This window comes from Bos javanicus, chromosome 24 (genome assembly GCF_032452875.1).
Source record: "Bos javanicus breed banteng chromosome 24, ARS-OSU_banteng_1.0, whole genome shotgun sequence".
Classification (NCBI taxonomy): Eukaryota; Metazoa; Chordata; class Mammalia; order Artiodactyla; family Bovidae; genus Bos; species Bos javanicus.
The window spans coordinates 57,690,580-57,714,505 of record NC_083891.1 but is presented as its reverse complement, the minus strand read 5'-3'; the positions used below and the strand labels follow the sequence as shown (position 1 = coordinate 57,714,505).

Sequence of the window (23,926 nt, the reverse complement as noted above, 5' to 3'; positions counted from 1 at the left end):
AGGGCTTTATAAGCAAAGGAAGAAACCACAAGAAAAAGATTGCTTTTTAAAGATTGTGGTTAAAAAATAACATAAAAATTTTCACGTTAACCATTTTTAAGTGTGCAATGTAGTAGTGGTAAGTATATTCACACTGTTGTCAAATAACTCTTCAAAACTTTCATCTTGCAAAACTGAAACCCTGTACTCTTAAAAAAAAAAAAACCAACTCCCTTTTCCTCCTTCCTGCATAGCTTTTATTAAATAAAAATTCATAGCTTCTACATTTCAAGACTTCACAAATTCATAACGTCTATGTGTCAAAACCACCAATTGGAAGATAGAGCTTATTTGTAGCAAATTATTTAAGAAGTGTTTTTAATATGTGCAAAAGGAAAACACTCAACAAGCAAAGCTGACCCCAGAAACTGAAAATTCAACTCATGAAAGAAGGTCCAAATGACTTGTAAAACACTACTTAACCTCATTGGCAATCGAAGAAATTCTGCTTCTAAGATTGGCAGAAATGTTGTCAGTAATAGTGTTCAGTGCCAAGAGTTACTACTCTCGAAGTAAGATGGGCAGGCTCCCTCATGCTGGTGGGGACAAAACGCAGTACAACTGATGGAGTTTTGTTTGGCAGTATATTTCAAAACCTTAAAATCTTTGTAACTTTTGATCCCTTGATGCCACTTTTTAAAAACTTTTATTAAAAATTTTATTTTTGAAGCCCATAAATGAGCAAATTCCAGAACAGTAGCAATACAGACAATCTCACACCATTTTGACATCTACCTAGCAGTCCAGTTTTGCATTTTGTTTCCTGTAAACAAATACATTGGATTAAAACAACAGTGTCCTTAACCCCAAGTTCAATGTCTGAGTATTTCCAATATTTATTTTGAGCACATAATAAAGCAGAGGCAACTACTTTTCCTGAACATTTTATTTCCATTCAGAGCTTAGCAATTACTTTAGCTTCACATTATTCTGTCATAAATGATAACCAAATGGCCTAAGGGGCTAAAATCATAAAATTATTATAAGCCAAGTCAATGTTATATATATATATATATAAAGTTAATATAAAATGACAACTATACTGGTACATATTTGTTTTGGATCCTACTAGAAATATGCCAAAATAACACGTTTTAGTAAAGACTGAGGTCCTTGGGTAGAGGAGGGGAAGAAGAGTCATATCATCAAAAATTATTAGGAAAACTGTAGGTAAAAAAAAACCAAAACAGCCTACAATTTAAACGAAATAAAGGAGGGAAGAAGAGTACAACACTGGGGTGATGACAGTTCAGGAACACACTCCCCATCCATCACAGACTCGCTCTCCACCTCAGGAGCACAGCACCAGGCTCTCTAGGCACTACTGCTCTCTCACGAAGTTCTTTATGTGGAACAGAAACCTACATTTATGGTCACAACAGAATTTTATAACTGCTCTTTAATCTCACAGCAAAAAACAGGAAAAAATTGGTAGGGCCAGAGTGAACCTCAGAACATCTCAGTACCCCTGAAAATAGGGGCAAAAAGTGAATCATTAAGAAACAGTATCCAAAGAGCACTGTATTATCGATTTATAAAACAAGATTCAGCACTCTTTGATGGGACGAGCCATAGTAGCTGAAATTTGGAAATGTTTTGATGCTGATTTTTTTTTACTGATGTGGTACTCCAAGCTGTTAAGTTGGAACAAATTCCAAACTCACACTGACTTGTATCACCTCAGTTTAATAATCCAATGAATGACAAAAAAGACAAACAATGAGAATAGCATCACAGCACAGCAACTTCGTTTGGCTTCCTCTGGATAAAAGCTTCAGTTTTCCCAAAGTTTTACCTATAAATCCAGTTGTAGAATCAAACTGTGAATCCATTTCAACTAATAATTTATTTTGATGTTTAACTTCATGCCCTGTTTCGATGGAAAGAGATTTTATCGCAGTTACTTTGTTTCTCAGACTTTCCGTGAGTCTCTCATTCTCCTCTTCACAGGCACTATGCCCACTATTAGGATAGCCGTAGTTCCCATACTTGCCGGGGGTACTCCTTCACCCAGGCCTGCACTGCTCAACCTGCCAGAGGGCAGAGGGGTGGGTAGGAAGAGGCCAGGGACCACCTGGACTGCGTCCTCAGGACCAGGGCCCGGAGAAACAGCAACTGCTTCCTCCAATGTGCCACGACATCAGTCCCTCGGTGCCTCTTTTAACATCCTATCCTTAGACTAGAGCGATGTGCCCAAAGGTTTATAAAAGCAAAAATGCATAAGCAACCTAAGTATCTAGGATTAGCACACTGGCTACACAAAGTAGTATAACACATTCATCGGACAGAACGGTGTGTAGGCTAAAGAATTCTGAACGACAGGCCCATGTTAAGTAACAAAACCCGACAAACAAACAAGAGAAAAGAAAGCATAAAAAATGCACAAAGAGAAAATACAAGAGCAGAAGGAGATACACCAAAATGGTAGTTATCTTTGGGTTGTGGGAGATCTAAAATTTTTTAAATAAAAATATCAGAAATTTTTAGTAATGAGTACATTTTACTCTGATAATCAGAAGGAAAGCCTTAAAATGAAACGTTTGTAAAATACTTAATATACATACCATACACAAATATTTTTAAAAATTTAAACTTCCTTACACCAATCAAATAATTAATTTGACTTAGTATTTGTGAAATTGGGCCTAGGGCTCAATCTATAAATTTGTAAAAATTGATATATTCTCCTATTCTGACAGTTGTAATACTTTTTTTGGTGACTGTTTTGAAGTGAAACTGAAGCATAGGAATAACTGTGCTAAAATCTTATAATAGAGGTTTGGGTTTTTTTTTTTTTTTTTTTTTTGGGTACTTAGACTGTCCTACACAGTGAAATTGAATTTTAAGCTGGTTTTGATTCTTGCGGTTTTAGGTAGCTGTATTAGGTACTTTATGAACAAGATGTATTAAATACTTCTTAAAAATTTTTTTAAAATTTTATATTGGAATATAGTTGATTTACTGAAGAAGGAAATGGCAACCCATTCCAGTATTCCTGCTTGGGAAATTCCATGGACAGAGAAGCCTGATGGACTATAGTCCAGGGGGTCACAAACAGTCAGACACGACTGAATGGCTGTGCACATAGTTGATTTATAATGCTTTGTTAGTTTCAGGTACACATATACATGTATCTGTTATTTTTCAGATTCTTTTCCCATTTAGATTATCATAGAATATTGAGTAGAGTTCCCTGTGCTATCGAGTAGGTCTTTGTTGATTGTTTTATATATGGTAGTGTGTTCAGTTCAGTTCAGTTCAGTTCAGTCGCTCAGTCGTGTCCAACTCTTTGTGACCCCATGAATTGCAGCACACTAGGCCTCTCTGTCCATCACCAACTCCCGGAGTTCACTCAAACTCATGTCCATTGAGTCAGTGATGCCACCCAGCCATCTCATCCTCTGTCGTCCCCTTCTTCTCCTGCCCCCAATCCCTCCCAGCATCAGAGCCTTTTCCAATGAGTCAACTCTTCACATCAGGTGGCCAAAGTATTGAAGTTTCAGCTTTAGCATCAGTCCTTCCAGAGAACACCCAGGTCTGATCTCCTTTAGAATGGACTGGTCGGATCTCCTTGCTGTACAAGGGACTCTCAAGAGTCCTCCAACATGACAGTTCAAAAGCACCAATTCTTCGGCACTCAGCTTTCTTCACAGTCCAACTCTCACATCCATACATGACCACTGGAAAAACCATAGCCTTGACTAGATGGACCTTTGTTGGCAAAGTAATGTCTCTGCTTTTCAATATGCTATGTAGGTTGGTCATAACTTTCCTTCCAAGGAGTAAGCGTCTTTTAATTTCATGGCTGCAGTCACCATCTGCACTGATTTTGGAGCCCAAAAAAATAAAGTCTGACACTATTTCCACTGTTTCCCCATCTATTTCCCATGAAGTGATGGGACCAGATGCCATGATCTTCGTTTTCTGAATGTTGAGCTCTAAGCCAACTTTTTCACTCTCCTCTTTCACTTTCATCAAGAGGCTTTTTAGTTCCTCTTCACTTTCTGCCATAAGGGTGGTGTCATCTGCATATCTGAGGTTATTGATATGTGTACATGTTAATCATAAACTCCTAATATAGTAACAGTTTCCCCTTGTCTTATACATTGCTATTATTTTATGCTATTTTTATTTATTTATTTATGTATTATTTTTGACCACATCCCATGGCATGTGGGATCCTTGTTCCCCGATCAGGGATCAAACCTGTGCTCTCTGCATTGGAAGCATGGGGTCTTAACCACTGAACTGCCAGGGAAGTTTGGATTAAATGCTTCTGTAAGGTGTTCTGTGAACATTACTAGTTCTTTCGCTTCTGTACTTGAGGGAAAGGAATACTTGTGGAGTTGACCTACTTAAGTGACTGCATGTGCTCAGTTGCTCAGTTGTGTCCGACTCTTTTGCAACCACAGGACTGTAGACCGCCAGGCTCCTCCATCCAAGGAATTTTCCAGACAAGAATACTGGAGAGGGTTGCCATTTCCTCCTCCAGGGGATCTTCCTAACCCAGGGATGGAACCTGCATCTCCTTCCTTGGCAGGCGGATTCTTTACCCGCAGAGCCGCCTGAGAAGCCCAAGTGACCTGAGTGACTGCTGCTGCTGCTAAGTCACTTCAGTCGTGTCTGACTCTGTGGGACCCCATAGATGGCAGCCCACTAGGCTCCTCCATCCATGGGATTCTCCAGGCAAGAACACTGGAGTGGGTTGCCATTTCCTTCTCCAATGCATGAAAGTGAAAAGTGAAAGTGAAGTCGCTCAGTCGTGCCCGACTCTTAGCCACCCCATGGACTGGAGCCTACCAGGCTCCTCCGTCCATGGGATTTTCCAGGCAAGAGTACTGGAGTGGGGTGCCATTGCCTTCTCCGTGAGTGACTAGCAGCCCTTTAATATAGAGGGAACTGAATGCAGGTCGCAAAGGCCTGACTTGGGTCACGTCCACTGAACGAGGAACTGCACATACTGCAGAAGCTCTGAGAGTCCCTGGACCCTGGATGGGGTGAAGTGCTGCTCTCCACAGCGGGGGACTCTCCCCACACAGCTCCCTGCAAGCTGGACTGACCTGCTCAGTTCCAGCTTGGCCCGAGGACCCTGGCAGAAAATCTGATCTGACCTGACATGTGGTTGGTACCCAAGCTCAGCCAAGAATGTGCTGTGCTGGGAAGGGCATCCGTCACTCAGACCGTTAGACGCGAGCATTCGAAGACCTCCTGTGCCAGGAGGGATAAGGTGAGCGGTAAACCCCTCACGGACCAATTCAAGCCCAAGTTATGGGAGCAGAGAGCAGCTAAAGGACCGTCTGGATTTGCTTGAAATGTTCAGACATGTGGGAAACTGACTAGATCCCCTTCCCCAGTGAGCCCAGAGTGGCCAGTACGTTGCATGGCACCCATTCATTCCACATGCCAAGAAACTAAAACAGCCTCAAAAGCCTTTCAGAGAAGCAATTAAATGGCATCTGATAAAAAATACACTTCCAACTCTGCTCCTTAGATGAAAAATCTCTCATGTGAGGAGAGTTTTCTTCCTTCTCCTGCAGCTTTAGATAAACAGCTTACTTAACCATTTTCTCTATTCCATACTACTTCACTTGATATGATGCCAAACATTCTTATGTCTTTATTTTTAATCACAAACTCACATATTTCTGATGCTATGCGAGAGACACAAATATATGCCTTCCTTTTTTTCTCTTCAACATCCCTCCTATTCTTTCTCCTTCGGATAGTCATAAAAAGTTCAGAACAGTGACCCGGCCTGAGTTTAATACCAACGTCAGAAATTCGATGGCTGCAGGCTAATGAGATGGCTAATCCATTATGTGTGTGTGTGTGTGTGTATCCAGGCAAGAATACTAGAGTGGGTAGCCATTCCCTTCTCCAGGGGATCTTCCCAACCCAGGGATTGAACCTGAATCACCTGAGTTGCAGGGAGATTCTTTCCCATCTGAGCCACTATGGAAGTCCTATATATATATATATATATATATTTAAATTCTCTGCTCCTTAAATTTATTTTGCTAGGGGGTGGATGGTAGGAATTGAGGGAGCTTGTCTTTCAAATTGTTTGTGAAGACCAAAATTAAATTTCATAATGTCAACTTTTCCATTTAAGAATTCCCAGGCAACTCTTCTTTCAAGATCACATCACATTTATCTACTCTGTTGGGTTTATCCTGTCATGCTATGTGTGATACTTTTACTTTTTTATCATCACAACCTCTTTCTCTCTTCACTGTCACCTTAACATTATCTCCTCTTATCTGGAAATGACTTTCTGCTGTGAAGAGGATCAGGCTTTAAATAAAACCAGTGGATATCCACATTCACAAATACGTGGTGATTTCTACATTCTGTTGCATTTCATGGAAACGTGTTCCCCAAGAGACAGTCATTATTTTAAAGTCTCTGAGTTTTCAGTATCTTTCTTCTCAAATGAAGGTACAAGTGAAATAAACAGAGCACATCAACAGTACCCTTGATACCTAATAATTTAGATGATGATTTTTCATCTTGTGAGAAGTTACATTCCACCCAAGTATAGCGACACACACGCTGTGCTGTGTTAAAACAATTCGCTTTTGAGGATTATAACGCTCAGTAGGGAGTGAGTATTTGCAGTTGTGTCCCTTTCAAAGTCACCCACTTGAAGCTGCTAATTTTAGCTGTGAGTCTCGTAAAAGGTTTCCATCTAAGCTGTCAGTTTCCAGGTACAGTGCATTAAAATACTTTAGCAAAGCGGCAAAGTGGTTACACAGCGATACTTCTGGATTTTTCTATGTTCTTTCTTGGAACTGGACAAAATTCAAGAAGAGAAATGCCCATGTTACAAAACCCACTTTGACAGCAAGAACGATTCTTGATAATTTGGAAAAAAAAAAAAACCAAACAAACCAGGGCTCATGGCAATTCTTCTCTGGATTTCTTCTGGTCTTTCTCTCTTTTCTTCTTACTCTGGCAATCAAAGTAGACAGAGAATGTGCACGTGTGTGCATGTGTGAGTGTGTATGTTTGTGTGTATGAGAGAAAGGGGTGTTTGGGAGCGAGGAGGGGACCACGGGGGGAGCAGGGTGGAGCCTGCCTTCCTGTGGCTTCTGCTTTTCTCAGAGAACTTCAGAGTGATGGTGATGCCAGTTCTAAATAAATAACATATGACTCTTATTTTTTGCCTGCCCTCCTCCCTTCCCCTCCCCCACTTTGGGTTTCCTATGTGTGTTTCAAGTGCCTGATAGCCTTGGTGGGAGAACTGCTGATGCTCCTGTGGCCTTGATCACCTCATCAGGCAGCGAGATCCTGCTTTTCTGAGACGAGCACCTGAACCTGAGGTCTGGCACGGGCTCTGCCAAACGCGGCTGTCTCCGAGCCATCAGGGACAGCTTGTCTGCGTTTCATCAGCTCGCCCGGGGCTGCGTTTCACCAGGCCCCTCTGCCAGGGCCTCCCCGGCAGCGTCAACAAGGGTCACACCTTCTGCAGAAACAGCCCTCAAGTTTCATCACTGTGATGCTAAAAAATATTCTCCAGCTTCAGCAATGACCTAGTTCATTCAGGGGCAGGGAAAAAAAAAAACATGCTCTTCTTCCAGAACGTCCCTGGGCACGGAATTTTCCCTCTTAGGAAGACAGGAGCTTTCCTGGAAGCAGACCCAACTGTGCTTTGAAAAACTTGGGAAAAGACCCCGAACCCTGTCACTCCTCCGTGTCCCCTGTCCCGGGAACAGGGACGCCCACTCAATGCCTGGCACACAGTCTGGGGACCCACAGCCGAGCTGGCCCTCCTGACACGCCTCCTGGACAGAAAGTATTGAAAAGTAAGTATCCAGGCTCTGGTTTTTAACATAAGGAGTGGCTGTGCTTTACATCTGCCGTTGTTTACAGTTTCTGCAAAAGGGAACTAAGCCCCCTGTTTCCTTAGGAACTAGAACAGGGTGAAATGAGTAGGGTCTACAGAGCATGCTTGGGTACATTGCAGGGTTTTCAAGTGGCCTAATGCTCCTTTTTTTTTGTTTGTTTCATTTCAGTCCATTCTGACACTTTTGCAAATCTATTATTATTTTTTTTTTTTAATGACCATTTTGGCTTGACAACCATTTTAAAAGATTCTTTCACCTCATGCCTATCTCAATAATTAGGAAAAAAAATAAACATTAAGGATGAATGAAAAGAATGATTTGTGAAGGCTTTGCAAAGAAAAATACCGTGAAAATCTGAGGTAACGACCCAGGTGACGCAACTCCCCCGTTGGTACTTCTGCCTGACATATTTGAGTGTTTCAGTCAAAAGTTATTCCTTTTATGGGAATAACTTTGAGAAGGGACCCAGCGGTCCCTTGTCTGATGACAGGAATGAAAGCTGCTGCACAGCTCTCAGGCATTTCAAAATGGCCGGTGTAAACATTGACTGAGTCTTTGAAACAGGTTTTCTTTCCTTTTTAAAAACTGGGGTAAGAATATTTGAGATCTACTGTCTTAATACATGTTTAAGTGCACAAAACCGTATTGTTAAAAAAAAATAAAGCAAACAAAACCAAAATGGAAGAAAAAGAAAACAGTACTGTTAACTGTTGGCATGACACTGTACTTGAGTTGCTAACTAGGATGTTTTTGAAAATTGAAGGCAAAAAATCAACCCCAGAAAGATCGATGAAACAGCAGCACGGTCAGATTCTGATGAACACATCTGAACTCAAAGCACTGATTAAGAGTGTCAGTTACAGACATCTGGCAGGCATTTAAAAATAGATAAGAGCGGCATTTAGAGCTGCTGTTGCTGTAATTATTTCCCTTCCACAGCCTTCTTCTCAGGTAAAGGTAGCCCTCATTTTCGAATGATTAGTTAACCAGGAGTGGTCAGAAACGTTTTATACCGGCAATATCAGTCAAGGGTAGATCGAACCAGCTCCTTTGCTGTTGGGCTTCTGAGCCGAAACCCTGGATGTTGTGAGCCGCCTTCTGAATGGACAGAGGGACAAATCCTGTAGCAAAAGGCACTGATGATTGAGAAGCATGATCAGATCTTAAAATCCAGATTTAAAAGAAATTTAAATGGATTTCATCTCCCAAACTCCATTGTCCTTTGAAGTTCTTTGCAAAGCATGCAGTCACAATTGGGGAAGGTTTTTAGGTAGGGTGGAATTCCTAATTTTCATCACTTTGAAAAGACACCTCCTCCCAATTTAATTTACTTTCCATCACCCCACACACACTTACATGCAGCTATCAGCCTGTGGGAGGAGGATGCCGTCGAGTGTCCTAATCTGGAGGGAGGTGCAGGACGCAGAGTGGAGCTGAGGAATCAAGCCCAGGCTCAGAGGCAGGATTTGGAACCAGATCCCGACTTTAGCACAGTTTCCAGCCAGTCTGAACTCCAGTGTTCTCACCTGTAAATGGCGATAACAACATCCACCTTAACAGGATTGATGGGGGGAATCACACGAGCAAATATACCAAAAGTGTCTGTCAAATCGTAATTTATCCACAAAGACTAGTTCCTCCCCTTGGTTAATTAAAAAGCTTCTCTCTCTCTTTGCTTTTTTTCATACTGTTAAAAAAACCCCCAAAACTCTGGGACATGGTGAAGGACAGGGAAGCCTCGTGTGCTGCAGTCCATGGGGTCGCAAAGAGTCGGACACGACTGAGCAACTGAATAACAGCTCTCTCTTTGCTAAAATTTCAGAATGCTTTCCTAACATAAACTATCAAAGTAATAGAAACAACACATGTTTGACACCAGGGCAATGATAAAACAACATAGACATTTATATATTTTGAAGAAAATTCTATACTTAAAAACATTTGAGAACAAAAGAAAAAAGTTTATATTTTAGAATGTATCTGCAATAAGTAAGAAAAATTTATTTTTTGCCTGGAAATGGGTGATAGGGTATGTGCTATCTAAAAAGCTAAGTCGAGATTCATCAGCATCATCTGATGGTGCTGTTTAATACATATTAGTGCCATATTGGCTTCCCTGGTGGCTCAGATGGTAAAGCGTCTGCCTACAATGCGGGAGATCCGGGTTCAATCCCTGGGTCGGGAAGATCTCCTCGAGAAGGGAATGGCAACCCACTCCAGTATTCTTGCCGCCAACCCCCGCCCCCCGTGCCGTATTTAAATGGGGGTTTTCATGAATCCATAGGCATGGAAGGTAAAGGTAAATCTATGTGCACAGGATGATGTCTGTGATTAGTATGGAAACTTAGGCACAAACCCATCTTCCCTCAAAGATTATAGCTGAGTCTTGCACTGGTTCCCGTTTTTGACTAGACATGGGTACTGTAGAGTGGTCGGTCATTTCAATGCAGAAATGAACCTGCATTGTTGGACTCAGTGGAGACGGTAGCTGGTCGGGGGTGGGGGGCGATCTCAGGAGCTATGCCTGGGATTTCAAGGTCAGTGATGAGGGTTCGTAGTGAACAGGGGGCTTCTTTATTTTGGAGTGAGGGAGGGACAGCCTCAGAGGGATGGAGCAGACAAGAATCACAAGCAGGTCTCATGGGGCAGCTCCGAAGAGCTGTAACCATGTCTTTATTATTTTCCCCTGCTCTTTTTCTTAAGTTTTTATTATAGTTGTGTTACAGTGTTGTGTTAATTTCTGCTGAACAGCAAAGTGAATTGACTATACATATACACGTATTTCCTCTTTTTTGGGATTTCCTTCCCATGTAGGTCACCATAGAGCATCAAGTAGAGTTCCCTGTGCTGCACAGCAGGTTCTCATTGGTTATCTATTTTATACATAGCCCTTGTGGTCTTGACTGAGATATCCCACAGCTTTTGTCCAGGCATCTCAGGGTTTCTGGATAAATTCTTTGCTTGAGTTACCAATAGATTTGTAAGGAACCCTGTTAACTTACACTTAATTCTGTCCCAAATTCAGAAACCTAAAGAAGCTTGGAAGAAAGTGATCATGTCGTCTTAGGAGGTAAAAATGAAAGGATGATTGTCCAACTATGTGAGAGGAAGAGCATTAAAAAGTGTTTGGAGCCTTCATTGAGGTTTCTGCCCATGTACACCCACCTGACCACCCTCCAGGAGACTTTGGACATCAGGGCAAAGAGATGGACACAAGCTGAAGAGCATCAGTTCCGGACCATCCACTGCTGAGTGCATACCACCTAGCCCCCCAGGGCCGTTTCCTCCATGGCTGCTACCAGCGCTTCTGGGGCCGCCCAGCTCACCTTGATTGCCACTTGGTCTTCAATCCTGCTCTTAGAAAACCAGGGTCGTTCACTCCTCAGTCAGTAGTTTAAGAGCCTCCTCTAGTCCCGTGGTTCTCAAACTTCTCAAACTCTTAGTGCAGCAGCATCTAGAGAGCTTGTACAGACACGTTTTCCTGGGTTCCTCCCCCAGAGTTTCTGAGTCTGAAGGTCCCGAGTATTTGCACTTCTGATAAGTTCCCAGGTGAGGCTGACAGTGTGGCCCAGGGACCAGCACCTTGAGAGCCACTTTAGCCACTTCTTTGGCCTGTAATTTCTGCCCTGGTTCTTTTCAAACACTAACCTTGCCTACTTCTCAGATGCAGAAGGCTAAGCCACAATAAGCAACAGCTGTGGAGAACACAAAAGATAAACCCATCAGGCGTCCTGCAGGGAAACAGCCTGCAGCGGAGCGTGTCTGCTGGCAAGACTGAGCGTGGGGAGAACACACTGAGGTGGGCAGTCCACCACTTGGGAGGGGCTGCTTTTTCCTGCTTAGGTTAGGGCTCCATCACTGAGGAGGAGGCTGCTTTTTCCAGCTGAGGCTAGCGGGATGGTTTCAAGGACAAGCCAGCACTTAAGGTGGAGTTTAAAACTGGTGGGATTTGAATATACAGAGATGGAAGGTGGTCTCATTCTATAAAGGAAACAATAACAACAGCAACAGAAAAACCCCCAGACAAAACATGAAGGGCAGAAAGAGACAGGATGCCAATGGAAATCAGAAATTCATTAGGTTGGTTTGGTTAGTTATCCCTAGAACTTTCTTAGACAAGCATTCTTTGATTAAGCCATCTAATCTTAAATCCTTAACTTCTGTCTGTAATCTGGCATGTCCACATAGATCTTGAGAATGGAGGGCGAATGGTAGGGATTTCAAACACCATGGGCCAGGGAGGGGGAAGTACAGATGCATCCGTGTGCTTTCTAGAACATCAAAAGTCAAAAACAACAATCAGAACATTGGAATTAAAAATCAGCTCTTCTTGCTCCCCCAAATATAAAGTCCAAGAAGTGTGGTTGGGACCCCAGCTCTGGTCTCCGCACTTCTGGAGACTCTGCTGTTTTGTGTGCTTTGGTTTCAGCCTTAGGCTGGCTTTCTCAGTCTCATCTGGTATCAGCCTCCCTTGGGGTCTGCATGTTTTGTTTTTCCTCGTTAGAGAGCAGGGCAAAAGACTTCAGCTTTCCACTGACTCGATAACTGTGGAACTTTCTGCCGAAACCCATGTGCTGATTGGCTTAGACCTTAGCAACCAGTCACCCAGCAAGAGTACTTGATCAGTTTAGACCCATCTGAGCCTGCAGAGGCAGGGAGGGGGCCGTCTAGCTTACCCCTCAGCAGGTTTGAGTGATGAGAGAGGCAATGAAGCTAGGGAGACAAGCCAAGTGGCCACTTTGGGAGATTTTGGACATTTTGGAGAAAGGCCTCTAAAGTCATACCATCTCCTCCCTTAGGCTTAAGTTTGGCAGTGGGCAGTATTCACGCTTCAAAGGTTTAGGATGTGCTCAGTCACTTAGTCATGTCTGACTGTTTGTGACCCCATGGACTGGAGTCTGCCAGGCTTCTCTGTCCATGAGATTTCCCAGGCAGGAACACTGGAGTGGGTTATCATTTCCTTCTCCAGGGGACCTTCCTGACCTGCATCTCCTACTTGGCAGGTGGATTCTTTCCCATGGAGACACCTGGAAAGCCCTTCTACAAAATGGTTCTATTCTGGAATGGAATGAACCACTGGGTGTGAAGCTCCTTCTCTCTAAGCCACACTTTACTGGGGGGGGAGGGGGGGAGATAAAGAATGATTTTAAAAATTCTTCAGAAAACAAACCAAGTAGAGGTAAAAATAGAAAGTTTTCTCCTGAGCCCCTCTAACTGGCTGTGTTGAGGAGGGTGGAAGGACGTGGCTGAGATAATATTGACAGTCTCCACAGCACTTGTCCCCCATCTCCAGTCTTATGGTTTTCTCCGCCCTGGCTCGCCGACAGGTGGTTTGTTCAGCATAGTTAATGCAGGCTCAGCTCATTACCCCAGAGGCAGTGTTGTTCTTGCCCATTACAGGGCAGGGAGTGGGACATCCCCCAAGTCCTCCCCGACACTGGCTGATGCCTCAGATTCCACAGGATGTCACCTCTAGGTCCATCTATAATAAACAGTCTCCAAAGAGGGATGACTCTGGGGGTTGCTCTGGGGTTTTTGTTGCAGGGAAGGTGAGCTCAAGGACTCAGGGAGCCTGGGAGAATGTGGAGGCCCAACCGGAGAGGGGCTTTCTTCACCATGCGTGTTCTCAGCAGTGACCTTGATGACACATGCCTAGACCGGACGCAGCAGTTCACCTCGTTCAACTTCAAACCACAGTGATTTTAGCCAGTTAAGTCACTGAAGTTTGTCACTTTACAGCACTGTCATGTGTGCTGCGTGCTAAGTTGTCTCACTCGTGTCTGACTCTTTTGGTCTTTTGGGGTAGCCCACCAGGGTCCTCTGTCCATGGGATTCTCCAGGCAAGAACACTGGAGTGGGTTGCCATTTCCTTCTCTAGGAGATCTTCCCGACCCAGGGATCCATCTGCGTCTCCTCCATCTCCTGCATTGGCAGGAGAGTCCTTTACCTCCAGCGCCACCTGGGAAGCCCACCCTGTGTGTTTGTGGCATTGCCTTTTATCCTGAGGGAGGAGGACAAAGATAAGAAAGACAGAGGGATGTATCCTTTCAACATAATCCGATGGAAATTAGAATCTAGAAACCTGGACTCTGTCCCCTAACAAGCTGTGTGACCTTGAAAAAGTCATTTGACCCGCCTGTGTTTCAGGGCTTCTTTTCAATTATAAAATCAAAGGAGTTATTCAGCTTTGTTACAGGTCTCACTAACTTTAAGCTGTTTTTTTTTTTTTTTTTTTTAACCCTGCCTTAACGGATTTCGAACTGCCACAGATTTTTAAGGAGAGGAGAGTGGGAAGACAAAGTCCATCTAAAAAAGAAGTTTGGAACAAACCCAGAGAGAGCAAACAGCAACTACACCTCAATGTGTTCATGTATCTATGTGCCAGGCACCCTGCCGGACACCTGGAGTTGCTCACTATTAATATTTAACAGCTAAATTATATCTGTTTATTGTGTTTGCGTTAGTCGCTCATTCATGTCAGACTTTTTGCGACCCTATGGACTGTAGTCCTCCAGACTCCTCTGTCCATGGGAATCTCCAGGCAAAAATATTGGAGTGGGTTGCCATTCCCTTCTCCAGGGATCTTCCCGACCCAGGGATCTAACCTGGGTGTCCCACATTTCAGGCAGATTCTTTACCATCTGAGATTCCAGGGAAGCCATTATATTTGTTTATTAGGTAACATATATACATTTAAAATGGGCTTTCCCGAGGGCTCAGTGGTAAAGAATCTGCCTGTAATGCAGGAGACACGTGTTTAATCCCTGGGTTGAGAAGATCCCCTGCAGGAGGAAATGGCAGTCCACTCCAGTATTCTTGCCTGGGAAATCCCATGGACAGAGGAGCCTGTCGGGCTACAGTCGAAAGCGTTGCAAAGAGTCAGACATGACATAGCATTTGAGCATGTGCACATAAATTTAAACCATCCCAAAGGAAAGGCAGAGACCAGCAGTGTTCTCAGTTTGCGTCCCTTCCTTTCTCCAGATACTCAGACCTCTTCGCCAGGGGCAACCAGATTACGAGTTCCTTGTAATTTCTAAAATCATTGTGTGTATAAATAAGCATATTATAATACTTATTCTTCCTTTTCTCACTATGCAAGTGATAGAATACTCCACACTCTCTTCTATACTTTATCTTATTCAACAATGTATTTTGGAGATTATTCCATATTAGTACATACAGAACTCTTCATTCTTTAAAAAAAAAAAAAGAAGGTTTACATATTTGTTTATTTTTATTTTTTGGCTGCGCTGGGTCTTCGTTGCTGCATGTGGGCTTTCTCTAGTTGTGGTCTGTGGGCCTCTCGTTGCAGTGGCTGCTCTTGCTGTGGAGCGTGGGTTCTAGGGCACTCAGGCTTCAGTAGTTGTAGGCCATGGGCTCAGTTGCTGTGGTTCACAAGTTTAGTTGCTCCACAGCATGTGGGATCTTCCTGGACCAGGGATCGAACCAGTGTCTCTTGCATCGCAAAGAGGATTGTTTACCCCTGACTACCAGAGAAGCCTTATTCTTTTTTTAATGCTCATTGCCGCTGGACATTTAAAATTCCACTGTGTAGATAGACTGTAACTAGGTACTACTGATGGACATTTAAGGTACTCTCAGTCTTTTGCTATCACAAGCAATGCCACAAGAATATTATTAGGCGCTTGTTTGTCTTCTTATCTCTGTTTTAAAAATTAACTATATTGAGGGATGTTTTACACATTGTGCAATTCACTCTAAGTGTTTGATTCAGTGATGTTGTTAAATTCATCAAGTTGCAAAACCATTGTTATAGACGAGTTTTAAACCATTTTTCTCGCCTACCAAAGATTCCTTATGCAGAGCAGTTGGAGACTCCTTAAAACACTAAAGACAGAGCTACCATATGATCCTGCAGTCCCACTCCTGGGCATATATCCAGAGAAAGACATGGTCTGAAAGGATACATGCACCCCAGTGTTCATTGCAGCACTGTTTACAATACCCAAGACATGGAAGCAACCTAAATGTCCACCAACAGAGGACATTTCCTCTGTTGTGTGTGTGTATTTATATATATATATACACACACACACACATACATAATGGAATATTTTTAAAGATCTTTTGATGTGGACCATTTTTTTAAGTCTTTATTGAGTTTGTTACAGTATTGCTTCTGTTTTTATGTTTTGTTTTTTTTTTGGCCTCAAGGCATGTGGGATTTTATTTCCCCAACCAGGGATTAAACTCATACCCTTTGCACTGGAAGGCACTGGAAGTCTTAAACACTAGACCACCAGGAAAGTCCCACGTGCAATAATATTAAGCCATTAAAAAGAATGAAATAGTGCCATTTGCAGCAACCTGGATGGACTCAGAGATTGTCATACTGAGTGAAGTGATTAGAGAAGGACGAATATCACGTGATATCGCTTATATGTGGAATGTTAAAAAAATGAACTTGTCTATTATTAACTTATTATTAACAAGTGAACTTATTTACAAAATAGAAGCAGACTCACAGACTTAGGGAATGAACTTATGGTTACCAAGGGGGAGAGTTGGGGGTAAAGATAGGAAGTTGGAGACAGACAGGTACACACTGCTATATTTAAAGTGGATAACCAACAAGTTCTCTGTATAGCACCTACTGTATAGCACAGGGAACTCTGCTCAATATTCTGCAATAACCTAAATGAGAAAAGAATTTGATATATAGGTATACGTATAACTGAATCACTTTACTGTATACCTGAAACTATCACAACATTGTTAATCAACTATACTTCAGTATAAAATAAAAAATTAAAAAAGATTCCTCATGCACACTTATTGTTAAATAGTGTTCTCTCCTGGAGAAGGCAATGGCACCCCACTCCAGTACTCTTGCCTGGTAGGCTGCAGTCCATGGGGTCGCAAAGAGTCAGACACGACTGAGCGACTTCACTTTCACTTTTCACTTTCACACATTGGAGAAGGAAATGGCAACCCACTCCAGTGTTCTTGCCTGGAGAATCCCAGGGACGGGGGAGCCTGGTGGGCTGCCGTCTATGGGGTCGCACAGTGTTGGACACGACTGAAGTGACTTAGCAGCAGCAGCAGCAGCGTTCTCCCCACTCCCCACCTCCAGCAACCACTAATCTACTTTTGGTCTCAATAGCTTTCTTAGGATATTTCGAATAAATGGCGTCATACACTACGTGATGCCTTGTTTCTGAGGATAATGAGAGTTCTTCTGAGGCTCCTCTGTGTTGCGCCCTGTGCCCTAGTCTGCTCCTTTTTATTATCCAGAGTGTTCATTGTGTGGCTGCACCACAATGCCTATCAATTCACTAGTTGTATATTTAGGTTGTTTCCATGGACATTTAGGTTATTTCCAAGTTTTGATTATTATGAGTAATCTTGCTAAGAATATTTGTGTGTAAGTCTTTGTGTGGATGTATGTTTTCACTTCTCTTGGATAGATAGATGCCTAGGAATGGAATTTCTGGGTCTTCTGGTAAATTTATGTTTTAAGTTTTTAAGAAACTTCCAAGTTGTTTTCCAAAGCATCTGTACCATTTTATATTCCCACTAGCCCTGTTTGAGGGTTGTTTTTTTTCATAGTCTCCACCCACATTTGACTTTCTGCTTTGTAATAGCCATCCTAGTGGGTGTGAAATGCGATCTCATTGTGGTTTTAATTTGTATTTCCTGAATGAGTAGTGATGTTGAGCATCTTTTCATGGGCTTATTTTTTATAATTTATTGCCTCTACTTCTGACATACAACCTGGAAAATCTTACCCAAGAAAGAGCACAACACTTGCGCTCCAACAAATCTGGACTCATAGCCCAGCCCTGCCACTTGCAGTCAGTGAGGAGTTAGGTTTGTTACATCAACTCTTTCGGACTCCCCAGGTGGTGACTCAGTGGGAAAGAACCCACTTGCCAAGCAGGAGATGTGGGTCAATCCCTGGGTGGAGAAGATTCATTAAAGAAGGAAGTGGCAACCCACTCCAGGATTCTTGCCTGGGAAATCCCATGGCCAGAGGGCCCTGGCGGGCTACAGTCCACGGGGCTGGAAAAGAGTCAGATACTACTTAGCAACTAAACAACAGCAAAGCTTCCAAGTCAATATCTGTGAACGGAGAAAGAATGCACCTGGTAGTTTAACTGTGAGGATTAAATGAGACAGTGTGTATGAAGTGCCCAGCCTGGAGGCTGACACCTGGAAGGTACCCCAAACATGTTGTAATTGTCTCTCCCTGTCTGGTCGGGCTCCCCTTCTCCCCACCCCAAATTTCTAGAACCCATCTTTGCGGGTTTAAGATAGCTTTAAGATAGTTCTTTCCTTCGTCTGGCTGTGCCAGGACATAGTTGAAGCACAAGGGATCTTTGGCCTTCATCGCAGCATACATGGTGTTTCTGTTGTGGCATGTGAACTCTTCTTAGTTGCGGCATCTGAGATCTAGTTCCCTGACCAGGGATTGACCCCGGGCCCCCTGCAATTGGGAGCACAGAGTCTTAGCCACTGGGCCACCAGGGAAGTCCTCAGAACCCATCTTTGGGAAGGGTGCTTTTCCCTAACGTGGGACTGGGTATTGAGTGACGGTGGGTGTGACATCCAAATCAGGAGTTACTGACGATGGCAGGTTCAGGAACCCGACTGCTGTTGGATTAGGCTGGGTCATCGGGACTGACACCTCCTGTCCCAGTGAGAAAGGTCTTACAGCTGGTTTTGCTGCCCGCCCCAGAAGAACCGGGTGCCCACTCTCTGCATGTAGGCTCAGAGCTCTTCCCTGACCCCTTCAGCCTTCCTGCTGACAGCAGCCACGCCACCGGCTGCCTGTGTGGGGGCAGACTAGCCAAAATAAAGCTAGGCATCAGTCAAGGGCTTTAAACATTCAAAGAATCCTCCTATCACCTCCTAGCTGTTCTCCAGCAACGTGAGAGGACGATGTTTATAATTTTGCTGATGTTGAACCCAAAGCTCTTGGTAGCACTTCATACTTAGTTTTTGGTATGCAATTCAGAAGAGCCTGTACCTACTCAGTTTTCCTAATAACTAAATGAGATAGCTACTGCTATTTTACAGAGGAAAAAACTGAGAAAAAGAGAAGTTAAGCTTGTATGTGGCAGAGCTAAGATTTGAACCCAGAAACCTGGGCCCTTCATCACCACATCCTTCTCCTCTTCTGTTAAGGGTGCTGCCTATCCTGGCCTATCTATCAAAATGGAATATGTAAATATTCTTACCCAGCAACTACATTTCTTGTATTTAGTCTAGAGAGCCACTTACATGCCCGAGGAGGCATGTTGCTATTGTTGTTTAGGCACTCAGTTGTGTCTGACTTTTGCGACCCCATGGACTGTAGCCCACCAGGCTCATCTGTCCATGGGATTTCCCAGACAAGAATACTGGAGTGGGGTAACATTTCCTCCTCCAGGGGATCTTCCTGACCCAGGGATCAAATCTGAGTCTCCTGCCTTGCAGGCAGATTCTTTACTGGTGAACCACCGGGGGAGCCCAGGGAAGCATGTACCAGGATGTTTTTTGAGACACATTTGTAAGTCTGAAAAACTCCAGCCAAGCTACCCATCATCAACACAAGAACAGACAGACTAAACATGGTATTGCTATTTTATGCAATACTGATATCATCAAGCATTAAAAAAAAATGATGCAATCCGTAGTGGATTGAATTGACCATGTAAGACTGCTGAAACTTGATAAGTAATGTAAGCTAACTGCATGGCAAATATGTACAATTTAGTGCCGTACATACAATAAGATTATATATGTATTTGTGTGTGTGTGTGTAGTGTCTAGATGACTCAGAGAAGGCAATGGCACCCCACTCCAGTACTCTTGCCTGGAAAATCCCATGGATGGAGGAGCCTGGTAGGCTGCAGTCCATGGGATCGCTAGGAGTTGGACACGACTGAGTGACTTCACTTTCACTTTTCACTTTCAGGCATTGGAGAAGGAAATGGCAACCCACTCCAGTGTTCTTGCCTGGAGAATCCCATGGATGGAGGAGCCTGGTGGGCTGCCGTCTATGGGGTTGCACAGAGTCAGACACGACTGAAGCAACAGCAGCAGCAGTGTCTAGACGACTATACATGTAAATGGATAGAAAAACACCTGAAAGGAAAGCAAGTTTTTCCTCTTGGGAAAGTTCTGAGATGGAGGATAGAGTTTGTGGGAAACCATTTCTTTTGTATATTTTACAGAATACAAGTGTCTGCATTTAGACTCTGTCTAATTAAAGGTAAGCAAAAATTTTAAAAAAGAAAGCAACTTACTCTGGACAACACAGCTAAAATAACAGGAACATGCAAATCCTGTGTTCATTCCAGCTGCCATCCGATCGCTCCAAGGCTGTCCGTGAACCACACCCTGGCCCCCTCTGCTAATTTCAGTAATTCATTAGTTGTCCATCTCTAGCAGAGGATGATAAATCTGTCTTCAAGGGTTCTCACCTTCAGAGAAGTGAGGAAACATGACCCACGGCCTGACTTAACTGTCCTTTCCTTAACAGTCAGTGCCCCATGGCTGGGACACATGGTGACTCCAATTATGTGAGTCAAATAGTGTGTTTGTCAAGTGTTGCAAGCTGTGGGGCTTTGCTGTCAGGGAGCCGTCACCTGGTTTAGAAATCATGGGTGGCACATAAGGTCTTTGACATCACCCCAGCTCTTAATGGGCTTTCCTGTGGCTCAGACAGTAAAGAATCTGCCTGCAATGCAGGAGACCTGGGTTCAAGCCCCGGCTCGGGAAGACTCCCTTGGAAAAGGGAATAGTTACCCATTCCAGTATTCTTGCCTTGAGAATTTCAAATCTTAATGGTCTGATTTTGTCCTTTCTTCCCTCTCCATCCACAGCAGTGCCCGCCTGGGAATGGGAATAGTCTTGTCTTGTAAATTACTATTACAGGTGAATATTATACCAGGAGAAATCTTTAGACCTTAATTGGTATATCACTTTTAAAAAAATCATCATGGTAACCCACAGCAGAAAAGAAAATTGATGAGACGAGTGGAGTCTTTCCTTAAAGTCTACTGATTACCATCTTGAAAATCAATTATATAACAGATTCTTCCTTAGACCATTTACACACATTATTCTAATCCTTAGAGGATTAAGTGCTTTATAGGCAATAACTCACTTAATCTTCACAACACCCTCTGAAGTGTATACAACAATTATGCCTCCGTTTTACAGATGAGGAAACTGAGGTAGTCATGACATACTTATTGAGTTAGGAAGAGGTGGAGTCAGAATTTGAACCCAAGGTATCTGGCTCTAAAATTCTTACCCACCTCTGCTATGTTGCCGCTCAGAAGTGACAAACGGAAAGACTAGAACTAAAACTTCTGCCTCCTAGCGCACTGCTTTTCTTGGATGACCCTAATTATATGCCGTGTCCAAATCAATATACTAGGTGGAGATCTGAAATATGTAAGTTTCACAGTTCTCATCTTTGGAAAATTTATCACACCAGAGATAAATACACAAAATATATTTATGTGGAAGACTCTGTCTCTAAATGTCTACTGTTTGTATAGAGCAAATTGTTATTTCCAAGCATGGGGTCCTCCATGCAGGATAGATTTGGCAGCAGGATGCTAGCACTGTGCCCAGAGGACAGAGTCGGGTGGGTTCTTGGGTGCAGACAGACTGGTTGTTTTATGGCTGCCTTGAAATGTGCGCTGCATGGCTCCAGCGTCGTCTCTCACACTGAAGATGTCAGCCCGTGTGGCAAGGGGAGTGACTGCTGCAACTGTGTGATCTTGAACACGTTCCTGAACCTGAGTCTCGGATTCCTCATCTTTAAGATGGAGAAGGAAATGGCAACCCACTCCAGTAGTCTTGCCTGGGGAATCCCATGGACAAAGGAGCCTGGCGGGCTACAGTCCACAGGGTCGCAGAGAGTCAGACACGACTGACTAACACACACACACAGAAGATGTAGGTGGTATTAATAACCTTTTAGGTCACTTAAAGGAGATTAAGTGACATAGCATACCTGGTGACTAACCAAGCGCTGAATGCCGACTTGTACTGATGAATCCATGCTTGCTCAGAAATGCCAGCCCACTTGCTGCCCTCCCCGGGGCACCTGCCTGCTGCTCGGAAGGAATGGTAGTTTCCCAGTTTCTCCTGGAAGAAACATGTCCCACCTGGTGATTCCTTTGTATTGAGTCAATTCCTCTTTTGGGAGGCAAACATGCATGAACACTGTTTTGTTTTTTTAATTGTCATCTTTCTTGAGTTCGTTTTTTTTTTAATGTATTTGTTTGGCTGCACCAGGTCTTTCTTCATTTCGGCATGTGGGATCTTTAGTTGGGCATGTGAACTCTTAGTTTCAGCTTGTGGGATCTAATTCCTCCAAGCGGGGGTTGAACCCGGGGCCCCCTGCTTTGGAAGCGTGGAGTCTTAGCCACTGGACCACCAGGGAACTCCCAGGTGCACACACTTCCTGAGTCCAGTAGGAAACGACTTTGAAAGAGGTGGCACTGGCTGTAGCCTCAGTTTTCCCTCTGGCTGGCTGGGCTGTGGCTGCCCTGTCATCCACCAGGAAGCGAGGTTGAAACTGCTTCTGCGCTCCCTGGGGCACTGGCAACCTCTGCAGATTTCGATTGTGACCACCTGGGGGAGGGCGCACCTGGCATCAAGTGGGTGGAAGCCAGGAATGCTGCGAATGCCCAGGCCCGCCCCCACCCCCATAACAACATTTCCAGTGGCCGGTGAGAGAGCCCACCCAAGGACCCCCAACCAGCATGACCGCAACACCCCGTCTTCTGCAGGCCAAGGGACCTCATTTCTTCTCTCCCTGAGGACCACTCACAGGGCGATGGGGCTTCTGGAATTCCTGAGAAATGTCAGAGATGTCCCAGAATGGATGGTGATGTTGGGGATTGTTATTTTTCAGGCTCATGTGGCATGAAAGGATGGCAGACTCAGGAGGGCCCCAGAGGCGCGCGCTTTGTTTTTTGTCTACGTTGCTTTCCCAGAAAGTTCCTGAGAAGTCCGACGCCGTGCTTCGTTGCACAATATCGGGTAAGCATCTCTAGCTCTTGGCCCTCTGAAATCTCTGTGCAGACCAGGTTTCTTTGGCTCACAAGGGCGCTGTTAAAAACATCACCTGGGAAGTTTAGTTCTGAGTAACTGATTGAGGAATTAAATCCTCTGTGACTTCTCTTTCTAGAAGATCTCTTCGAGTACCTTTCTGGACACATTTTGGTGATCCTTCTCCATGTCCTGTTGTGATTCTTGTTTAGGCAACTCCCACACTTGTTTGTTTGTTTTTTTTTCCCCAGATAATCCACTCAAATTTCCTGTGGCGCATGGGAAGGGCGTGAATAACTTCACTTTAGACAATGTACCTAACTCTTCTTCATCACCTTTTACTGATATCCCCACCTTGGCTAAATTTGTCTCCCTACTGTTTGCCTTTTTCAGCTCTGCTGGTTAGCAGTGAAAAGGTTAAAACCAAGACAAACATGCCCAGTGGAGGGAGAGTGAGATCAGGGAGCTGGAATTCCCCCTGCCTGGAGAATAAATAACCCAGAGCTGGTCCACAACTTTCACCCTGGGAAAAGGGATTTATTACTTATTTATTTATCTTTAGGCTCCACCACATGGCATGTGGGATCTTAGTTACCCGACCAGGGATCGAACCCATGCCCACTGGCAGCATGGAGTCTTAACCACTGGACCATCAGGGAAGTCCCCAGGATTTGGTATTAAAAGAAAATAGAAGGAAAATTGTTGGGCAGGGAAGCAGTATTTGGTACCTTGTGAGTTGTTTTCTTCTCTTTCTTGGATTATGTCTACCCTTGAAAATATGGAGGCACTGGTGGTCTTGTCTAGAGGATGAAAGAAAACTCTTCACTCCTTTATCCCTTTTTCTAGGTCCAGAGAGGAGAAGAGTCAGTCTGTAAAATGGCTCTGCTTCCTTAGCAGAAGTTGCAATAAAATCTGACCTTCCAGTCTGGACCTTTGGGTGTAGGACTGTGCACCTGACTCCCCAAGCCGAGAGGACAGCACCTCCTCTTTCTTGGTGTTTGTCCACAGCCATCCAGATA

General features: G+C 43.8%; 1 protein-coding gene, 1 long non-coding RNA gene and 1 pseudogene across 8 annotated transcripts in view; 1 reads left to right on the top strand and 2 right to left on the bottom strand.

The window, feature by feature from the left end:
- Positions 1-907: 907 nt before the first annotated feature.
- Positions 908-2,179, bottom strand: LOC133237414 (BET1 homolog; annotated as a pseudogene).
- Positions 2,180-5,863: 3,684 nt separating this feature from the next.
- Positions 5,864-23,926, bottom strand: part of LOC133237794 (uncharacterized) — a 49,315-nt gene continuing 31,252 nt past the window's right edge. Inside the window, exons 3-6 of one of the 3 annotated variants that reach the window (XR_009733363.1) lie at positions 11,213-11,581; positions 9,243-9,412; positions 6,931-6,990; positions 5,864-6,830 (exon numbers count right to left, since the gene is read on the bottom strand). This is a non-coding gene — a long non-coding RNA (uncharacterized LOC133237794). Of the gene's footprint in view, positions 9,413-11,212; positions 11,582-23,926 lie in introns of all 3 variants that reach the window. The other 2 variants (XR_009733362.1, XR_009733361.1) reach the window with 2 other exon arrangements.
- The window catches only part of ALPK2 (alpha kinase 2), a 132,703-nt gene continuing 116,532 nt past the window's right edge, over positions 7,756-23,926 (top strand). For all 5 annotated transcript variants that reach the window (XR_009733360.1, XM_061400328.1, XM_061400329.1 and 2 more), the window contains exons 1-2: positions 7,756-7,844; positions 22,771-22,898. Coding sequence is in view for 4 of the 5 variants with exons in the window: in XM_061400328.1 (XP_061256312.1) it covers positions 22,775-22,898 (124 nt within the window). In the remaining variant the exon portion in view is untranslated. The remainder of the gene's footprint in view (positions 7,845-22,770; positions 22,899-23,926) is intronic.